The sequence below is a fragment of the Mobula birostris genome, chromosome 15 (assembly GCF_030028105.1).
Source record: "Mobula birostris isolate sMobBir1 chromosome 15, sMobBir1.hap1, whole genome shotgun sequence".
Taxonomy (NCBI): domain Eukaryota; kingdom Metazoa; phylum Chordata; class Chondrichthyes; order Myliobatiformes; family Myliobatidae; genus Mobula; species Mobula birostris.
The window spans coordinates 23032495-23047966 of record NC_092384.1 but is presented as its reverse complement, the minus strand read 5'-3'; the positions used below and the strand labels follow the sequence as shown (position 1 = coordinate 23047966).

The following is a 15472-nucleotide window of genomic DNA, read 5'->3' as shown; positions in this document are numbered from 1 at the left end:
AAGATTAAACAGGCATATTAAAAACAAGTGCAACAAATAACTATTAGTATCATTTGTCTGGTATTGCAATGATATGAGCAAAAGTATGGTTAAATAATTGATCCTAATCAAATTACAGATTTTTTTTTTCCTTCAGGATAGGGATTGACTGTAACAATGTTTGGTTGATGGGCTGAAAAGCATTCATGGTTCTATTTCAGTTTATTCTGGTAATCATTGACGAAGGAAATACTTGTCACTGCTGGGTTACTAAAACTGATGTGTTAATTGCAACTTCCAGAGAAATAAATTCCACTCCTGCCAAGTGTGGCTCATCATTTATGATTTGATGTTCATGTTTGATTATAGGGTTCTACTACATTTGTCTGATGTTTATGTTTGTTTTAGGATCTGTCACCATGCTGTATTATGATCATAATGGATAGAAAATTAATATATTGTAAAATTAATCAGATTGTTTAAAAGCTTCTTTTATAATGGTTTGAAACTTCAATACTTGTTTGAAGTAGTATTTTCTTGATCTTTATATAACTGAATGAGAGGAAAATGTTATTCTCCTGAAGTAGTTTGAATCCATAAGATTTATTAATTTATGGCACAAATTAGGTGATTTTTTTTTTAATATTTTGTGTTTAGAACCTCTTCTCATAGCTAAAGCTTGTCTTTTCCATCACAATTGAACAAGTAATGGATGTCGAACAAAGTAGCATTTAAAAATTGCTTGGGAATACTTGCCCTTGTGTCCATTTTCAAGGTTTAAAACCAATGAACACTAAAGTTAGTCATCACTATTGAAAATAGCTAAACAAATGTTGCTTTGTTGTGAATTTAAAAAAAAAATACACCCACAGGAGAAATACATCTTTTATGACTTAAGCTTGTTCGAAAAAAGCATTTGGAAAGTCGTATGAAGTTGACCTCTGTTTCATAACTCTCTACATGTAAACTCAGAAACATTTGATGTGCCTTGCCTTTGGAAAAAGTTTTTTTTTGTGTTATGGTAGTGGCCATAGGAAATCAACTCATCTGTATGCATAATTGGGGAAATAGGGCTATTTGAAGGGATTGCTTTCAGCATTATAGAAATTGCAGCTTTTGAAGTGTATTAACTCAGGTTGGTGGAAAAATAATCGTCACATGTGAATTCTATTTGATTTGTTTTTAATGCATAAATAATGAAATGCTGAGTTACTTGCATTCATTACTATTACTATGCTGCTTATGTATTTATACTTTCATTAAGTAAAATGTCCATGCTATTTAAAAGTACCATATGTTTTCCAGAGGTTTAAGACCAGATAATTTCATGTATTTATTTATTCAGGTATCTTAATAAAATTTACCAGTTAATTTGCTTTTTATGCTTTAATATTGAAAATTATTTTGCAATGACTGTTGGTAGTCAGAATCTCCTTACTTGGTCCCCAACGGACCATATGTGTCATGAGTTAGAATTGCTGGCAACCTTGAGAGGGGGTGTGTAAAAGGCTGGATCACAGCTGCATGCTTAGAGTGCTGGTGTGTTGCAATTTATTCATCAACTTTTACAGTTATCAGAATTCTTTAGGAACTATCACAGAGCCAAGACCGAAGAAAGGAAATGTCAAATTGGAAAACACCAAAGGAAAACATAAAATGTCTTGAAGAAAATGGTACTAATTTATTTTATATCCTCTGTATTTTCATTTCATGTGGAGGTATTCAGATGTATACTATGTGTGAGAGTGTTCACTTAGTTTTAATCAATCTTGACACAATTTTTAATCAGTAGAATTGTCTACTGTTGTTTAGTGACAAAAAGAACAATTGTTACTTATGTACTGTGTCAAAAAAGTTGCTGCAAACTTCAATCCATGCCATTAAATTCATTTTTCTATAGTTACTGCATTTTAAATAGTGTCTAATTCTTGTGATAAATGTCTTAGTTATATGTTGGGTAAATTAAATCTTGCAAACATACTAACATAGATTATTGAATTGTAGCTTCACAAGCTCAACTAACACCTGAGTAATTGGAACTGGAGATACAAGGAGCTTCAAGAATTGTATCTTGTTTCTGTAGTTCTTTGTGTGAAGTCTGAAAATGCAGGTTTTTGTTATTTCTTTCTGGCTTTTATTACTTGGATAGGTATTTTCCAGTTAAGAGCTGTAACAGAGTAAAAGTACCAATGGCATTTTTGATAAATTTGTGATACTTTGATTTTTTTTTGTGCTAACATGGATTGTTAAAAGCATTTATTGCTTTTAAAATTTAAGTTTAATGTGGAGATTTAGCTTCGGAATTGGGCTTAATATTGATTAAACAATTAAAAGATTTTATCCTATGCCATGGCATTTTTATGCTTCTACTTATTATAGTCTAATAAGTACCTTATACTGCCATTTATTTTTCCATTAAACAAATCTGTTTGGAATTGTTCAGACTGAGTGAAGAGGGGTTAAACCTGTCAAAAAATCCAAGTAAATTCATATGTCTTTATGAGCCATGCTGTTGTCAGGTTGACAGAGGATGCACTGAGAGCTTTATTTGGTGTGGTGAAGAGCAGAGTACTAATAGAGCACAGTGTTTAGAGAAACTATTTGATTTTATTGACCAGCTGCCATTTTTTTAAAAAAAACTTACTGTTTCAGTCAGAATTCAGTTGTTTTGGGGAAAAAAGAAATGGAAATTGATCGACGGTTTTAAGCTTTCTATACTTAAATATTTAGGGGTATGCTTTCAAGCTACCTATAACTAAATACTTTTGGGAAGTTTTATTTGTCTGTAAATAAATACCTAAATGAGAGAAAATACATAGCCATCTGTATATGATAGTGAGTGGGAGAAAGAATGTTTTATGCTGTTATAGCTCAGTATCTTGTTTTACATTATGCAGCAGTTCCTTCATGTTGGTTAAGAATTTTATACCAGCAAATTTTTATGCTACAATTAAGAAAATAACTCTTTGAAAGATCCCCTCAGTCATGCATTCTGTTATGCTGGATGTTGGCTTTGTGGGTGAAGCCCTCATTTCTCAGTCAGAAGGTTGTGGGTTCATCACATTCCAGAGAGTTGACTAAAACATTTAGGTGGGATTGAGAGATTGCTGCATTGCCAGAGGTTTGTTTTATTGAATGAAGCATTAAATCTGAAAGTACTTTTAAGTGAAGTAAATATAAAAAAAAAAAAGCAATGAGATCTTGCATCTTATTCTTGCCTTATATCTGAACTTTAGTCCTTTGGTGTATGTTTGGACTAAGGCTGCTGTGTGATCTGGAACTGAGTGGTTCTTGTCAATCTCAAACAGGGCATTGGTGATCAGATTATTCACTGTTACCACATTATCAATTTCACTATTTATCATTTTGTCTAGGATTGAGAATAACCTGATAGAATGGTAATTATTTGGGCTAGATAAACACTGAATTTTGTGGGTACATGGTTGTAAATCATTCTGACTTTTCTTTGTAATTCATGGGCTGAGCCCTTTCATCTTAGAAGATAGGGATGATGTTAAAACTGTCGCTTGCCATCATTTGTTCATTAGTACATTGCCATTACTGAATGGATGTGCCAGACTGCAGGCCTTGGATCTGATTATTGGATTACATGTTGTTTTTGTTATTTAGAGTTGCATTTGACATTTTAGAACCTTGTTTCTGGTATTCTTAATGCTGCCTCGGCACACTCTACTGCATCAAAAGCAGACTTGACCCCATGGCCTGATTGAAGGATGTGTCAGGGCATAAAATTACAAATTGTGGAATACAGTTCTGTTTCTAATGGTCTGTAATGACTCCATGGTTGTAAAATTTTGATCTGCTAGATTCATTCTGAACATACTCTATTTTATATAGATGGTGTATTCAATGTGAAGGTGGGACTTTTCTCTAAAAGGTCTATATTTGTTCATTCCAGCCTGTGACATTGTAAACACTTAAATCTGTTCCTGATTGGTGAGAGTGAGATCAAATTTGCTTACAAATGCAACAGATTCTGTAGATGTTGGGAATCTTGAGCAACACATCAAAATGCTGGAGGAACTCAACAAATCAGGCAACATCTATGGAGGGGATAAACTCAATGATTTGGACCGAGACCCTTCATCTTGATTGGAAAGGAAGGGAGGAGACCTCTACAGGGATGTGTTGATCCCTCTAAGAATTATATATGGTTTGTATTTGGTCTTATTCTTATAAGCTCTAGAGTAAAGGAGCCTAGTTTACTTAATATTTACCTATAAAAAGAGGCATGCCATTCCAGATGCCACGCTAATGATTTTTTTTGTGATCATTTAGCAAAAATGTACACCAAAGAAAAGAAATCAAAGTTGCACACAATACTTCAGGTGTATTCTCACCAAAACCCTATGTAATTAGAGAAAAACATCCTTATTGCAGTGCTCAAACCCTGGATAAAGGTTAAGGGATCAATTTTATTAATTGTGTCTGCATCTGCTGTTTAGCTTTCAGTGACTTATGTGCAAGGATGTCGAAGTCCTTGAACATTTCCTAATCTTGACCATTTGAGAAATTGCCCAGAATTTCTTTCTGTTTCTCTGAAGTGGATGACTTCACATTTTTACACACTGTATTCCACCAGCCATGTCCTGGCCTATAATCTTAGCTTGTCTATGTCTCATCTTTTTGCATTCTCTTCACTACTCGTAAACTCATGTATTTTGATGTATTCAGCAACTTGGGCATCTTGCATTTGGTTCCCTCAGCCAAATCATTGAAATAAATTCTTACTGCCCTCCAAACTGATCAAGCCAATCTATTACTGCTCTTTTTGTTGACCAATTCTCACTTGAGTATATTTTTCCCATTTCCTTATGTTTGCTTATTAACCTTATGGAGACAAAATAAAAAGCCTTCTGTAAATCAAAATACATTCTATCCACTGGTTCTCCCTTACCTATTCTACAGATTACAGTTTCATCAGATAAGATAAAGTATAGGAGCAGAATTAGGTCTTTTTACCCATTGAGTCTGTTCCACCATTCAATCATGGCTGTTTTTTTTCAACCTCATTATTTTCCCCTTTCCCCGTAATCCTTAACCCAGTTTCCAATTAAGAATCTATCAATTTCTGCCTTGATGAGTCAAACATGATTTTCCTTTCACATTGACTCTGTTCAATTCTATTATTTCCTAAGTTCTTCATATCACATCCTTTATAACGGATTCCACCATTTTCTCTGCTGATGACAGGCTTTATTCTTCCTTAAGTAGTTGGGCCGTTTGTGTTTTTTAACCTGAAGGAACCATTCATGATTTGATAGAATTTTGGTCAGAGCATTCTGTGTCACTACAATTACCTTTTGCAAAAGTCTAGTATGTCCATAAACATGTCCTTGAGTTTTGTCAGTTTTCTGGTCATTAATTTCTCTAGTAATATTTTGTTATGAATACTGATTTATTTTACAGGATTACTGATTTCTCAGTTGAGAAAGTATTTGGTAATCTGGAGAATCTTTCCTTGTCTTTGTTTGACTTAATGCAAAGACTTATGGGATCTGGAACCAATATTTGGACACCTGGGTACACCTTCCCACCTGTACATGCCACCTTTGACGGATTTGTACTGCTGGTGAGACAGAATTTATCTTACCAACAGCTGTATAGAAAGAATTTTGTTTGTCTGGATTTGGTACCCTAGCTGATACTAGATGTACTGCCCCCTTTATTCTTACAGGTGATCCCTCCAGGTAGCAGAAATTCACCCTGCACTGCCATAATTGTTGCTAAAATGTGAGATAATGAAGCAAAGTTTATTCTGGTTTTACAAGTCGAATGTAGTATAACAATGCACCTTGCGTGATACAAACAAATGTATCTGTGGAATTGATTTTCTATATTTTAGTTGCTAAAACAATTTATTCTTTCAGTTACTGGTTATCCATCAAGATAACACTGTCAGAAATTATTTTAAGAAAATAGCATGTGACTCTTCATACCTTTCCCACCTTTTCCTTGATTCTACTATGTTCAAGATTCAGGGTCCTTAAATTTTTATTTTATTACTTGTAGTTGCTTTATTACAAATGTGTCCAATATTGGCAGTAGTTCACAGTACATTTCGCTTGGCCCATTCTACTCAAGTAGCTAGACTTTACATGAAAGCATGTAGTGTATCTGTGAGTATACAATTATATGAATAGAAGAAGACTATATTTTGCAGATTTATTAATGACACCAGTACCATTAAAACCAATTGCTATGTCAGGGTATTGATACATTGAACACAGAACAGTACAGCTTAATATAGGCCCTTCAGCCCATGATGTTGTGCCATTCCTTTAACCCCCATCCCGTCCCTCCCACACATCCTTCCATTTTTCTTTCATCCAAGTGCCTAAGAGCCTCTTAAATGTCGGTAATGTATCTGTCTCTACCACCACCCCTAGTAGTACATTCCACATACTACCTACCTCTGAAATTCCTCTATATGTTCCCCCAATCACAAAGTTATGCCCCCTTGTATTATCTATTTCAGCCCTGGCCAGTCTATCTATGCCTCTTATCATTTTGTACACCTCTATCAAGTCATCTCTTATCCTCTTGTCCGAAGGGAAAGGCTCTGGCTCACGCATCCTGTCCTCATAAGACATGCTCTCTGATCCAGGCAGCACCCTACTAAATCTCCTCTGCACCTTCTGTAAAGCTGCCACATCCTTCCTATCATGAGGCAACCAGAAATGAACACAGTATACCAAGTGTGGTCTAACCAGAGTTTCATAGAGCTGCATCATTATCTTGTGGCTCCTAAACTCAGTCCTTTGACTAATAAAGACCAACACACCATATGCCTTTTTAATCATCCTATCAATTTCACTGCAACTCTGAGGAATTTATAGATGCGAACCTCAAGATCTCTGTTCCTCCATACTGTTTAAAATCCTGCCATTAACCCTGTATTCTGCCTTCAGGTTTGACCTTCCAAAGTGAATCACTTCACACTTTTACGGACTCACCTGCCACTTCTCAGCTCAGCTCTGCATCCTATCAATGTTCTGATGTAACCAATGACATCCTTCTATACTATCCACACCACCACCAACTGTTGTGTGGCATACAAACTTCTAACCCACATTCCACTTCCTCATTCAAGTTACTAACTTGCAAGTTGAATTGATAGTAAGAAAGGCAAATAAATTATTAACAGTCATTTCTAGAGGACTGGGATCTAAAAGCAAGGCTAAAATGCTGAGGCTTTATAAGGTATCGGCCAGACCATATTTGGAATATCGTGGCAAGTTTTATGGGATTCAAAGGTTCATCTAATATGAAACTATACAATTTTGAGGTACTTTTTCTCCTGATAGCCTTGAAACCAAGAAAAAAATGGCAACACAAACATCACACTTCAAACCCCCCTCCCACGTACGAAACGTGAAAAGAACATTGACTACCTAATCCCCCTCTACCTGAACAAAGAAACTATGTAACAAAAATATCGACTCCAAATCCCCTTCACCTGCACAAAAAAACAAGAAAGAATAGAAGAAAAAAAACACAGAATATTAAAAAAAACTGTAAGGCTGAAAAAAGTCCATAGTCCAAACCCATATTCATATTTATATCTATGCCCAAAAAACAGAAAATCTCAGTAATTCCTCTGGGCATAGTGGCAGGCCACACAGGTTCCCCTCTCTGGTAGCAGGGCGATCAGAAGGCAGCCAACCAGTACACACCTTCCAGATTCACCTTGATGTTTCAATCCTCTTCGTCGTTTTAATCAGTGAAAAATGGAAGCTTTAATCGGCAAAATGGAGTTGAACATTTGCTTGCACCCCCTGCAGTCTCCTTGCCGCGAGGCTTGAACTCATTGCCTCCTGGAATCCTCTCGGAGACAGCAAAGCACTGGATCACCCAAACGATCTCCAAACTGCAAATCACAGGCTTGAACAGTTCCAGAAACATATTCAAGATGAAAAATAGATGTAAAAGAAGGGAAATAAATAGTTTTGTGGTCTATCCCAAATATGTCGATTGTGAGAGTGATGTATGAAGGTGCCATCTTGACCAGAACTTTTAGGCCCCATATCTAAGAAAGGATAAGACCCTAAGACATAGAAGCAGAATTAGGCTGTTTAGTCCATCAAGTCTGCTCTGTCATTTGATCTTAGTTAATCTACAGCCATGCACAAGTCCCTGGACAACGGGGGCAAGAACGTCCCCAATGTCGCCCTCACCCTGATGGCCAGCTTCGTATGTGGCTGCATCAGGTTGTGTGTAGAGCCCAGGTATGTGGGCACCAAGTACCACTATGTGCCCAGGTTCTACTTGTCGCCCTGGCTGCGAAGGATGGGTCTGGCCCCACTCCCGCGCAATGCCCCAGTCAGCTGGTCGTTGCCGGCATACCTATCCCACGTAGCAAAGTTCTTCCAGGAGAACGCCTTTGACCACAAGGCCATCAGGCAGTGGTCGGCACGAAGTGTCCTGCAGGCACTGCAGGAGAAGGACGTGATGGACACAGTGGGGTGGTTCCCTGAGCAGACTGTCCAGTTCATCTGGCAAAATGCCTCATCGCCAGATCTCACCAACAGGCACCAAGACCTCGCCTGGCTGGCGGTGAGAGGGGCCCTCCCAGTCAGAGCCCTCCTGTACGCCCGGAACGTCATCTCCACACCCCACTGCCCACGGGAGGACTGCAGTGAGGAGGAGTCTGTGACCCACCTCTTTGCACACTGCCAGTTCGCAAAGAGGGTGTGGAGGAGGATGGACGGGCTAGTGTCACGTTTCATCCCCAGCAGCTGCGTGACAGAGGACTCTCTGATCTACGGGCTGTTCCCGGGGACGCACACGGAGACCAACATCCGGTGCTGCTGGCAGATCATCAACTCGGTGAAAGACGCTCTTTGGTCAGCCCGAAACTTGATGATCTACCAGCACATGGAGATGTCCGTGGGAGAATGCTGCCGACTGGCACACTCTCGGCTGCAGGAGTACGTGCTGAGGGACGCACTGAAACTCAGTGCAGCCACCGCAAGGGCCCGGTGGGGAAGGACCACAGTATAGGTTTCTCCACCCGTGGGAGTGGGAGGGGTCGGTGGGTGGGGAGTATACCCCTCAACAATGAGATGCTAAGCTGAACTACTGGAGTGCCACGTGGGTGGCTATAAACACGGGTATTTTACTGAGTATAATGGAAACGTATGTAAAGGATGAAAAGTTATTGAATGGTTTATTGTATATATTTATTTTTGAATAAAGTATATTTTGAAATAAAAAAAAAATTTTCCTCTCAACACATTCGCCTGCCTTCTCCTCACAGCTTTTCAATCCCTGACTAATCAAGAACCTATCAACCTCCACCTTAAATATTCGCAGTGACCTGACCTCCACAGCACCCTGTGGCAGTGAATTTCACAGATTCACCACTCTCTCACTAAAGAATTTCCTTGTTCTAAATGGATATCCCTCTATCCTGATAGAGCTCCTGATATGATAAGTCTTTCATTCCCAGAATCATTTTCGTGAACTTCTTTTGAACCCTCTCCAATATTAGCACATCCTTTCTTAGATCAAGGGGCCCAGAACTTCTCGCAATACTCCAAGTGAAGCCTCACCAATGCCTTATAAAGCTTTATATCCTTGCTTTTATATTCTAGTCCTCTCAAAATGAATGCCAATTTTGCATATGCCTTCCTCACCACCAACTCAACCTGCAAGTTAACCTTTAGGGAGCCCCGCTCAAGGACTCCCAAGTCCCTTTCCGCCTCTGATTTATGAATTTTCTCTATGTTTTGAAAATAGTCTGTGCTTTTATTCTTTCTAACAAAGTGCATGACCATACACTTCCTGACAGTGTATTCTATCTGCCACTTCTTTGCCCATTCCCCTAATCAGTCTTAAGTCCTTTTGCAGCCTCCCTGCTTCCTCAACACTACTTGCCCCCTCCACCTAGTTTTGTGTGGTCTGCAAACTTGGCCACAAAGCCATGGATTCTGTCATCCAGATCATTGACATATAGTCTAAAAAGCAGTCCCAACATTGACCCCTGTAGAACACCACCAGTCACTAGCAGCCAATCAGAAAAGCTCCCTTCATTCTCACTTTTTGCCTCCTGCCAATCTGCCAGTGCTGTACCCATGCTAGTATCTTTCTTGTAATACTATCAGCTCTTAAACAGCCTCATGTCAAAGGCCTTCTGAAATTCCAAGTACACAACATCTACCATTCTCCTTTGTCTATCCTGCTTTTCACTTCCTCAAAGAATTGCAACAGAATTTTCAGGTAAGATTTTCCTGAAGGAAATCATGCTGACTTTGGTCTATTTTGTCATATGTTTCCAAGTACCCTGAAGCCCAATCTTTAACAATCCACTCCAACATCTTCCCAACTACTGGGGTAGGCCAATTGACCTATCATTTCCTTTTTTTCTGTTTCTCTCCCTCTTAAAGAGCCGACAGGTGGGCTAAACCAGGTGAGGGTTGCCAACGGGTCTCATACCCCGGTGAGATAGGGACATGCCTGTGCTAGCATGCGAAGTCAGCTCTGGTGGTCTGGGCAGACGAGATCTACAGTGAGATCCAAACTTCAGGAAGGCAGTGCTGCAATGCTACCTGGAAAGTAAAGAGCATGGTGAGACGCAGAGGTCATAGTCAACCACTGCAACCAGGGAAGGCTCCAGTTGTGACACCTACTCGTACCACTGGACCTGGACTTCTGAGGTTGAGAGAGTAGAACTCCTCAGTGCAATGGCTTTTCCATTTAAAAACTCTCTTGCACAGATTTCCTACCATGGTCAGTGGACAACCACTAGTAATATTAATAGTGTTCTAATTTGTTTCGTATTTCATTTAAATACATAAGTTAGTCCTAACGAAGGGTCTCAGCCTGAAACGTTGACTGTACCTCTTCCTAGAGATGCTGCCTGGCCTGTTGCGTTCACTAGCAACTTTGTGTGTTGCTTGAATTTCCAGCATCTGCAGAATTCCTGTTGTTTAAATACATAATTTGTTACTCAGTTAAACAGTGGTTTGTATTTTCTCTTATACCTTTTTAACTATTTCCATGAAACTTTGGCTAATTGGGGCACCCACTTAATTGAGCCAAAATGTACTGGTCCCGATGTGTCCCAATTAACTGGAATCCACAGTATTTTAACAAGATATCATACTATATCAGTTTAATTAAGCTTTGCACAGAAACTTTGCCAGTACAAATCAACAAAATATGGATTTTAGATTGCTTTTCACAACACAAAAGGAAGAATCCTCAAGAAAATGAAAAAAAAACTTGAACTTTACCAATAAAAAAGGGTTTGTGATAAAATTATAATTTTAATAAAGGTCATACATGGTTAAACACTGAAGCACGTACCACACTTGCAATTTGAGGCAAGTGGAAGGATTACATTATATATGTAATTTCTGTGTTATAAATATTTTTCAGAGTTACAGTGAGAGTAGTCTAGGCAATACACAATGAAGGAAATTTATGTACTGACTGATGGCTGGTAACTGAGTTATATTGAAAGAAGTGTGTTGTCAACCAACATCAGTATCACTCAAGTTCCTCACTGAAGAGACAGTTTAATGGCTTTTTCAGAAATATTGCAAGGGTAGGCAAAAATGTTTTTTTTTCAGTAAAAATCAATAGCTGATATTTTGTTGCTCCCCACAGCCACTTTTACAAACTTTTCTTTGATTCAGTTTTCCGAGTAACCTGGATTGAGCAGAAGAAAGCAACTCTTATTTCTGCAAAGCCTCTCCCATGCTTAAACAATTCAGTTGAAAGGAGTAAATTCTTCATGCATACCAAGTGTAAGACAATCAGGTCAAATCAAAGACAGTGGAACAAATTAAATTCATTTATACTCCAGAAAGAAGAATTCAACAAAGGACGGGCAACTTTGTGCTTTTAGTTTACATAACTATAAAGGACACAAATCCAAGTTCTGTTGAGATTAGGGACATCATATCAGAAGCAAATGAATTCAGTCATGGTGTTCTGTTCCTGGCATTAAGCACAAATTTTGTAATGATTAAATAGTCAAGCATAGTGACTGTCTAGTTTACTTATGTCTGTACAGCTTACAGAGAGTCTGATAAACATCTCTCCATTGCTCCAGAATCTGAGGTGTGAATGTGATCTATGGACTGCATTAGCAATTATTGTATGGTAAGTTGCCAGGATACACCAGTGACTTCACAATTAAAACAAATATTTTACATGACAATTTCTGCTTTCAGCCCCTAATACAAAATACATTAAATCATCCTTGGAGAAAATAGTTCTGCATAGTATTACTATTATAGAATGACAAGATAATAACTTCAATGTAAAAGCAAATATAAGAGAAGAATTTATTTCAAGCCCTGCTTGTAACTCTTCAACTACTTCGGCGTATCCAGTACAGTAAAAGTCATTTTAATTATTATTACTTAATACAAGTGAGAGGCAATTTAATTTGCTCATGCAGCATGTGATCAGTACAGCCTTCATTGGATTGCGAGCAAGACACAAGTGGCAGTTGTCAAAAACAGAAGTGTTTCACAACAGTGGATTTCCAAATAGTGCACAAATATATTTAGCGATGTAAACCTTTGGTCATTGTGCAGTCTAGGCTCTTGTGACTCTAGACCAGTGTTCCCCAACTTACATGTTGCCCATTGCCCAAAACCCCTCTCTCTCCCCCCCTCCCCCCCCCCCCATCAAAGCACTTTCATACTTGCCAACACCTCTCTTAGGCACAATATACTTTCCAGCACCCCATAGTGTAAAAACATGTCTACCACATGCTAACATGAGAAAAATGATTCTGCTTTAAACTTTTATTTGTCTTTAAACCTAGCTTACACAGTCCCTGTATGCTGTACAGCAGCTTCAATATCAATGTGATCCTTGAGCTTGATGGTTTTTAGCAAGAGTTGAAATATCTGGTTCAAGTTGTGACAGCAAAAGCCTTAAGCCCCCACACATAACAATGTCCAAGTGTTTTTTGTGTGTATGTGGTTCACTGCACTGAAGCCTGTTTCGACAAGGTAGGAGGGTGGAAATGCATTGAAGAGCAATTTGGCTCTTTTCCAAAGATCAGGGAACTTCAGATGACAGTGTAGCCACGTATCACAAAAGCCGACATTTTTGAAAAGCATTTTCGCTTCTTCACATTCTTCCACTTAGCAAAGAAATGGGTTAATTACCCAGTCTGGAATTTCCAGATCATTCAAATCCTTGAATTGATTTTGAAAATCCTTCTTCAGTGACTGCAGGTGTAAGTAGTATTCTTGCAAATCACCATCTATGAAAGAGAGTGCCATACTTTCCATACAGGGAACTGAGAACATTCATCTCCCAATGTTGTCTTGTATTTTCAATTTTTTGAAACAAGTGGACACTGCATGTTTTGCCTAGATTAAATTGAAATTGTCACCTAGCAATTTCATATTTAGAATGTTCATTTTGTCATACAGATTGGCAAGGTATGCCGCATCTCCACATAGTTCAATCTTGTTTCCCAAGCTGTTGTTGACTTCGAGCAAAAATTTAACCACTGTGACAAAAAGATCAAAGAAAAGCTTTAAGTGGCAGCCTTTTGTTGGCCAGTGCACTTCAGTGTGAAGAAGCAAGTGTTCAAACTCTTCATCATTATCTTGGCATAACTGATGAAATATTCTGCTATTTAATAGATGAGCTTTAATTTTGTTGATAGCAGATAATATAAGAGTCATACTTGAAAAAAGTCACTGGCTGAAGTACTTAGCTGTGAGATCTTGATGATGAATTACACAATGGATTGCAAACAATCTTGGAATTTCTTCTTTCATAATTGCCACTAAACCAGCATGGTGACCTATCATATATAGTGCTCCATCTGTTGCACAAGAAATCATGTTCCTAATTGGGATACTTTTATCCTCAATATACATTTTGAGTTCATTGATTTTCCATTGTTATTTGTTTGTACCTTTTTACAAAAGAATCTCTCCATAAATTTTTCCATTTCTGATGAACAGTACATATGCCATCAGCAATGTCTTGTTGTCTCATACAGTGGACTCATCCAGTTATATCCCAAATTCTGTTTTTTGTAGCTGTGTGAATAGTTGATACTCAATGTCTTTGTTCATTTTGTCAATATGATGAACTTGAGAGTTATTACTCACAGGAATTGATTTTAAAATACCGGTATCCATTTTGAGAACAGTGGTGAGCACTTCTGATACAGCAGGCATTATTAATCTTTCACCAATGGTATGAGATTTTCCACACTTTTCTATCATTTTGGAAATGTTATAAGAAGCAACGAGACCACTATCGAGGTCATTTTTAGCTTTCTTGCCAAATGATTCGAGTGTACAACATTTTTCAAATGCTGCTTTCGTCTTCTGGAACTGAGTAATACCATAAGTAGCCTTTTCAGGGTGTCTTTTACGGAAGTGTTCCTGCAATCTTGATGGTTTCATTAGAAAATATAGTATTACAAATAAGACTCATGGGACATTACTGATCTAACGGGATGGAATAAAACCATACTCCAGGTACATAAGCATAGTATTGAAGCATTTCCTGTAGTTTCTGTTTCTTAGCAGGATTAGAATTCAAGGCCTCACCCTCAAAGATTGCACCGTAAGTATTTATCCATCATTAAAGGGGCTAAATTAAAATGAAAAATTAACACAAACTGGGAGTGACTATTGGATGTTGATGACAGCAGCAACTTGACACAGATGGAACGATGGTAGCAGCATGCAGAGGTGCGGCAAGGCGAAGATAAAAACGATCACAATAGCGAAAATTAATTTAAAAAGGGTCCAGATTGGAATCTGAATGTTAGTCGGGATAGAGCTAGTGTTCGGCAAGCTACCTTAATACCACCCCAGTTAGTGCAATTGACCAATGAAGGAAGTCTCATAATCCCCAAAGATGGTTCTTGACTGCAGATATGAAGCCAAGGGGTCACTTTGAACACCTCAAGAGGAATCATCAGGGTTGGCAGTTCCAGTGATTCCAACCAGCGCTATATTGTTGCATGACCTGTTTTCCATTGATCTGTAGAGAAAGTTGAGAGGGTGTACTTGACTTACCAACTGTTAAATTGCATGAACTTGTTCTGTACTGCAAGTTAAAGGGAATTGTTGGGCACACTGGTTGCTAATTTATGCATCCCTATTAATGTCTTTTTAGTTGATACAGTTGGATGAAATTGCTGAGTTTCAGATGTGTTGTGAAGACAAGTGCTCACTGCCTGCAGAGCTATGGTTCTTCCTGTGTTCCAGTGCCTCATCCTTTTGTTTTAGAAAATGCCTGTTCTACTAATTGTTGGTCAAGTCTCATGCCTCAAGTTAGGGTGCTGCTTACTGCTCCCCCCCCCCCCCAAGAATCTTGAATGCCCCCTTGGGACAAATAACTGCCCTTGTTGGGAATCACTGCTCTAGAGCTGTTGATGAGTTTACTTTTAACTATTTGTTTAATTCAGGGAGAGAATGAGATGGACATAAATGCAAGCATGGATTGCAATGTCCACATCCCATGAATAAAT

At 38.4% G+C, this 15472-nt stretch overlaps 1 protein-coding gene across 1 annotated transcript in view; it reads left to right on the top strand.

Moving 5' to 3' along the window:
- Positions 1-1573: 1573 nt before the first annotated feature.
- The window catches only part of plekhg4 (pleckstrin homology domain containing, family G (with RhoGef domain) member 4), a 172797-nt gene continuing 158898 nt past the window's right edge, over positions 1574-15472 (top strand). Inside the window, exon 1 of the mRNA XM_072279420.1 lies at positions 1574-1652. Coding sequence (XP_072135521.1) covers positions 1650-1652 — 3 coding nt within the window. The 5' untranslated portion in view covers positions 1574-1649. The remainder of the gene's footprint in view (positions 1653-15472) is intronic.